Raw genomic sequence first — 6,738 nt, forward strand, 5'->3', positions numbered from 1 at the left:
TATTTTTAATGATTAAAATACCCACAATTCATACTGAAAAAAAACTTTTTTGTAAAGTTAAAAATGAAAATCGAAAAAAGTAAAAGGATTATAAAGAAAACCTGGTTATATGCACCATACGAATTTGCGTGCGATAGTAACGACTTACACAAGAAAAGAAATCCATTTTTTCATGAAACTATATATGAACAGTTTGAACTTCCACAGAACAATTCATTTACAGTATATGCCAAATGGTACATGCAGAACGCATCAGCTGATGAAAAGAAGGTCATCGTAAAGCCACAACCAAGAAACTGGCCAATTGCCCCGGAAAAAAGAATGTAAATGAGAAATTTGATTGCCAAATTCTTGTCAGAAAAGAGAAGTCAAGTCACCACTCGAATATTGTGATTGCAGCAGTTCCAACTATATATGGAAGCCACCGTCATCCTTCACTTCATCAGTTCAACTTCATCCAGCAATGAGAAGTCTGATGCCGTCTCAGCGTCGATGAACCCTCTAATGGACGCCCCAGTGATGGAGGTATCAACAGAAGCTCTGCCAATCATCTCATGGTCTGTGTAAACAACCACAACAGTGATGTCGTTATGGCATGCAAGTCGCCCCCCCTCGCCGAGCAGCTTCATGATAGCGTATCTCACACCACTTTTTTTTTCTGCCACTTTAATAGCCGCTCTGATCAACCTTCTTGCGATTCCCTGATAAGAGTAACGAATTATAACCGATCATATATGGAGAAACCAGGAGCTGCATGCTCCATTGCTGAAGATCATGTATACCTCACGAGGGTTGCGAAGAACAATTTCAGCAGCTTCTTGATTGCTGAGATGTTCCCACAGGCCACTGGATGCAAATATCAAGAACCTGTCGTTGGGTTGAAGGGAGTGCGCTCGTATTGAAGGCTCTGCGGTTGATAAAGGTCTCGTCAGTGGCTCCGGACGTCGGAAACGTGGATATTCGGGTGGAAGAGAAAATTCCTGCTTCTTCAGATATGCGTCACCAATGGCCCTGGTTCCCTGAAATTGATGAAAAAGAGGAAAGAATGAACAGCGTTTCATTTTCATGGGAGATGGTAGAGATGAAACCGCGGAAGGTAGAGATGGGGAGGGGACGCGAGTGACCTGAACGAAGCCCCTGGCGCCGGTGTTCAGCTCGACGATATTGGGATCTCCCAGCTGTGCAGGGGAGACGGGGCTCTGCTTCACGCTGTCGCTAGTGCTGGCCAAGTGATCCTCGCTCAGTTGCTCGACAACGAAGTCCTTCGGGATATGCGAATCAAGGAAGCCCCCGAGCACCGCCCTCGAGTTTCCTGCGTTGGCAACGTAGACGGTGCCGCAGGCCAAAACGATTCCCACCAGGCAGCAGGAACCGGTTGCTGCCATAAGAGGCTTCGCTTCCCTCGTTCTCCCCACCATCTCCAGAAACTCCTCGTCCGTTGAACTAAAGGACTCTCTAATGGCGTCTCCCACGCTCATTCCCTCCTTGACAAATTCTGACAGTCCATTTCGTGCAACAACACAAACGGATCCCAGACGTAGCAAATGAAAGATCGTCAAGAAAATGAAATCTCGATCGAGTAACTTGCACACATTTGTTAAAGCAACAACATTCATGGAACAGAGAGAAAAAATAGAAAAGAACAAGAGGCAGGTTCTATCCTAACTGACAAGAGAAAAGTGGCACCTATGGATGAATACAGAGACATTTTTTTTTTGATAACCGAGAAACTTTGACCTCGCTTAACTTCTCTCATCGACCTCGCTTACCATGTTCGGGAACATAATGAATTTCAAATTAATTAGCAAACATCACGAATATAGGATATCAGATTACCTAGAATAATTAATAGAAGTAAGAAAAGTAATCAACTCCTAAAATTAAGTAGGTGGGTTAGTGTAGTACCATGTTTAGGAACATAATGAATTTCAAATTAATTACCGAACATCACGAATATAGGACTCCAGATTAGCTAGAATCATTAATAGAAGTAAGAAAAGTAATCAATCCCTGAAATTAAATAGGTGGGTTACTGTAGTAAAATGACCCGAGAGGGAACCACTACCATGTTTAACATCCTTGTTCATCCCTTTTGATATTCCAGCTTTCTTTTTTTTTCCCGTTTTTTAGTCCCAACGGAAGTTCAATTTCTACCCAGAACAAGTTCAATTTCTACCCAGAACAATTGAATTAGACTTGTGGGTATGGATTGAACGCTAACTAAATCCCTATTCGGATGTATTTTTTTAAAATATTAATCCAATTTGCAGAATATACAGACTCGATCCAGACCAGCTTTTAGTTCTTGATATTTTTGATATGCTCATGACGCACATTGCCCGCCGGCTCAAATTACATCGAGACAGAGTGAGAGAGCAATTATCTAGAACCCTAGTAAATCCAATTTTTCCAGATAGCCCGAGAACCATGGAACTCGAACAGATTCTTTATTTATTGAACTAATTCTTGACGACAATCAGGAGACACAGAGTCCAGATGAAAAAGAAAAAACAACAATCCTCAGAAACGATGCATAAGGAACCAGATAAGAGATCGTGAATAAATCGCTTAAAGTTTCCGTAAGCAAGAAAAAAATCTCAATCGAAGCTAAATATCGATCAAAATTCCGATAGAAATGAATTCGAAGTTCACGATCGGGGACGAAATAACGCTGGATTAATGAAGATCGGGGGAAGATGCAGATTCCTAACCGTAAAAGTCAGCAAGATCGAAGCCCAAAAGAATACAAAAGCACCAGCACGGTTGAAATTGATAGAGACAGGCAAGGCACTCACTCACAAAGGTAGGAAACAAATGTTCAACGACGAATCGGGAGGCGTCATCGCCAACGTGACCGTCGTAGACGCCAATGAAAGTACCGTGCCTGCTGGTCTCGACCTGAGCATGGTCCTCCATGGTCTCGCTCGCCTGCAGGACGGCGATAGAGAACTCGCCAAGCGGGTGCGGGCGAAGGGTCTTCGACCAGAATGAGGGGTCGTCTTTGTCTTCGTCGTTGCTCACCAACCTCTTGAATCGGTTCTTGTAGAAATTTTTCATCGGGGACTGACGGTCAATTCTCACTGGCTTGATGTTTTCCGCCGACCAGCCCTTGGGTCTTGTTAGCTCGCTTTTCTTGGCGGTGAGGCGAGATTTCCTGCACCGACTTCCGGGAACGAAGAGGCAAGGAGACAGAGAGCGTGAAAGAGAATCGGTGTCTTTCAGAGGGTGGGAAGAGCAAGCCAGCAGCACCCCCAAGAAGAGCAAACGGATCTGTGAGGGCGGTTTTTCCTCTTCTCCCGGCCAAAGGCAGGAGCTCCTCCAGTCTCCAGTCGCTGCCTGCAGGTTAAGGGAGGAGAGGGACGGAATCCGGGGAGAAATTGGTTTTCCGGCGCCTCGTTTCGGACGAGAAATGCAGAGGAAGGCGTGATGTTTTCAAAATCTATAGCGGCGGGTTTAGAGTCTTTAGACACGAGGAGCTTCCAACCGTCGGGTTCCATTTTTGTGCCTGAAGTTCTATTTTATTTCTGAAGTGCCGTCGTCGGTTATGGAGTTTAAGTTTAAAGTTTATTAGTGTTGCCGGTTGGCCCGGCCAAGTCAGTAAAAGGTAATGCTGCTTGGTCAGCTTAGGCATAGTTAGAAGGCATGTAGGATCAATAGGTCGTCGAGTCAAGCAGAAAGCAATGCACGTGGAATGTGCAGCGCGGTGGTACAGTGACAAGACGTTTAAATGCATCAAGATCAGCAGTTCCTTTGAAAGTGCAAGTCCGTCGTTGGGGAATTCAGTGGGTTCCCCACGCGTAGTGTTTGGATACACAAGGGAGTGCGCGTGGGTTAGGGGCAATTCTTCCAGTGGGCGCATACGCTGCGTTGCACAACCGCGTAGAGTCACGCGGGGGTGAGCAAGTGAATGCTCATCATCGAGTAGGGCGATGGTCGACCGCCTTACTTAATGACATATAGTCGTCAACTGGCTTCGGCTGGGGACTTCCTCCCAAGGGAAGTCTACCCCCACCCAGATTTCGTTTGGATGTAGTTAGGTACTTGGAAGAATGACGAAGTTCTGACAGGGCCACATGGCCACGGCTTGCCGATGGTCGACAATAGGATAAACCTGTGTGATGGTGTGCCGAGTGCTTAGCACTCATCGTCTAGTCCACAGTCCCGAAGAAAAGATGAATGCTTCCGCTAGCTTAAGAGTGAAACGGCTGGCCGAAGGCTTTGGGGAACGCCTTCGGTGCCGCGCGGGCTGGAGAAACTCGGCCCGTGACAAGTGGTATCAGAGCCCAGATTCAGGTCAATCTGGGGAAGCGATTGGAGAGTCGGTGTAGATCGTCGCACCGACTTGCTACCGTTGAAGAAGGAGCCATGGCATCATCATATAATCTGCGAGGTGCCAAAGGCAAGGAACCGGCCCGTCCAGAGGAGGCGAGCCCAGGCCGTCAAGGGGAGACGAGCCCAGACCGTGGCCAGGGAAACCTGGAAGAGACGGTGAATAGGTTGGTCGCAGATGTGGCCACCCATGAGGAAGCCATCGGCTTTGCCGCCGAGACCTTTGAGGGATTCAAGGAGGAGATGAAGTTGATGTGAGAACAGATGGCCGAGTCAGTGGCCTTGAACCGTTCACTCTCCGACTTGGTGAAGACCTTGCAGGACGAAGTTGCTGAACTTCGGGCTTCAAATCAGAGACTGTTACGTATTAGCTCATCCAGCAATAGCCATGAGAGGACCAGTAGGGTCGACGTTCAACGTCCGGCGAAGTACAGTAGTAGCCGGGATGTGAGGGCGATCGACAACTTTCTGTTTCAAGTGGACTACTACCTGGACTTGCAAAACGTAGTAGAGGAGGACTTGAAGATCAAGACCGCAGCGATGTTGTTAGAGGGAGATGCTGTGGCTTGGTGGAGGCGGAAGATGTTTGACGTTGAGAATGGCGATTGCACGATTGCTACCTTTGACGACTTCCGTAAACAGTTGAAGGGGTACTTCATGCCTGTGGTTGCCGAGAGACAGACTTACCAGATGGTGGCGAACCTGAGACAGATAGGTTCCTTGCGGGAATATGTTAGAGCCTATCAAAAGCTCATGTTGGATGTACCTAAGATGCCAGAAAAGGATAAGCTTAACTGGTTCATCATAGGGCTCCAATCTTGGGCCCAAGCCGATGTGGAGAGATCAGACCCGAAGACTTTGGAGCAAGCATATGTGGCAGCCGAGCGCTTGGCAGATACCCAACGCAAAAGCTACACTGAGACCTTCAAGCCTACGAGGGAGTCCGACCACAACGGTAAGGAGGAGCGACGAGACAGAAGTGGATCGTCATTTCAGAGGCAAACTGGGGGAAGACAATTCTTTAGCAGGGATTACAATGGGCCACCAAGAGAAGTAACTTGTTGGGTTTGTGGAGAAAGGCATGAGGCACGCGTCTGCCCAAAGCGAGTAAGGCCGACAGGGCAGGCCAATGCTGCGAGGGCTATAGAGACAAGCACTTCAAGGTCATCTGCAAATGCGCTACAAGGTGGAGATGTGGAAGAGCCCAGAATTGGGGCACTTCAACTTCTTCACGCCTTGACAAAAGAGGAGGAAACGAAGGTGACAACGACACCTTCAACGGAGCTCATGTGCATAGAGATTCTGGTGAACGGAAAACCTACCATCGCCATGGTAGACACGGGAGCCACGCACAATTTTATTTCGGAGGAGGAAGTCGGGAGATTGGGCCTCACCCGAGGAAAGGGGGAGTAACGCGTGAAGGCAGTGAACTCAGGGGCAAGACCGATCTACGCCATAGTCCGAGATGCAGTTGTGAAGATTGAGGGTTGGTCGGGAAGGGCAAACTTCTAGGTGGTTCAGACAGATGATTTCCAGATGCTTCTAGGCATGGAGTTCCTCTGCGCATCAAAGATGGTACCGATGGCGCACTTACGCAGTGTAAGTATCATGGACGAGAGACCCCCTTGCATGGTCCCAACCGTCTCAACAAGGAAGGATAAAGGTAAGGCCGTGGTAGTATCCACTCTTCAACAAAGGCAGGGCGGAGACTCTAACAGAAGCCTCCCAGAACGAGACCTCAAAGTGCAGCGAGTATCGCCGACCAAACAAGCAATAGATCGGCGGGTGGAGAAGATTCTTCGGCAAAAAAGTAAACTCTAGAGGGGAGCCGAAGAAATACCAAGTAAAGTGGATAGGCGAGTAAGACCCAACGTGAGAGTATGCGTTTTGCATGAAGCAGTGCTACCCGTTGGACGTGAAGACCTATCACAGCAGATAGCACCGAGGACGGCGCTTGTTTTGAAGGGGGGAGCCTGTTCCCCTGTGTCAGGGTTGTACAGTCTTTGCTTTTGTTTTAGTTGATTTCCTTTGTTTATGTTTGTGCCTTGGTGTAAGCTTGAGTGTTCATCTGTGTAGGAGCACCCTCCCAAGGTCCTTTGCAAGTGTATAGATTGGGGTTCCTAGCTTTGGTTGGTCGGCTTAGGAACTTTGTAAGCGGCTTCGGCCAACCTTTGTAAGTAAAGTGAAAAGTTTACTTGCTTCCCTCGTGATGTACTCATCTTGTTAAAGTGAATATATTGCGAGTTTTCTTTCGACACTCTTGTGTATTTTGTGTCTTTGTATTCGAGAAAGCGTTCAAGTAATCTGCACCCACTTGAACAAAGGCGAAGGCTTGCGGTTTACTGGCGAGAGTTTGCCGCGCCGCACGGTCCGAAGTTGTCGGCCCGTGACAATTAGGTTGCATTTGAA

At 47.8% G+C, this 6,738-nt stretch overlaps 1 protein-coding gene across 1 annotated transcript; it reads right to left on the reverse strand.

Annotated features, from left to right (window-relative positions):
* Positions 1-410: 410 nt before the first annotated feature.
* On the reverse strand, positions 411-3,355 carry LOC116260209 (probable protein phosphatase 2C 43). Its single transcript, XM_031638361.2, has 4 exons — positions 2,796-3,355; positions 1,125-1,495; positions 783-1,019; positions 411-701 (listed from the first exon to the last, which is right to left on the reverse strand). The coding sequence occupies exons 1-4, from the start codon at positions 3,055-3,057 to the stop codon at positions 435-437; spliced, it is 1,137 nt and encodes a 378-aa protein (XP_031494221.1). The 5' UTR covers positions 3,058-3,355; the 3' UTR covers positions 411-434.
* Positions 3,356-6,738: the final 3,383 nt, after the last annotated feature.

This window comes from Nymphaea colorata, chromosome 9, assembly GCF_008831285.2.
Source record: "Nymphaea colorata isolate Beijing-Zhang1983 chromosome 9, ASM883128v2, whole genome shotgun sequence".
Classification (NCBI taxonomy): Eukaryota; Viridiplantae; Streptophyta; class Magnoliopsida; order Nymphaeales; family Nymphaeaceae; genus Nymphaea; species Nymphaea colorata.

Excerpts from the sequence above, each read along its gene's own strand:
- LOC116260209 (XM_031638361.2), bottom strand. The coding sequence starts at position 3,057 with ATGAAAAATTTCTACAAGAACCGATTCAAGAGGTTGGTGAGCAACGAC. Across the intron at positions 1,496-2,795 it reads TTTGTTTCCTACCTTTGTGA|AATTTGTCAAGGAGGGAATG; the intron begins GTGAGTGCCTTG and ends ATGGACTGTCAG. Across the intron at positions 702-782 it reads TTCTTCGCAACCCTCGTGAG|GGAATCGCAAGAAGGTTGAT; the intron begins GTATACATGATC and ends TACTCTTATCAG.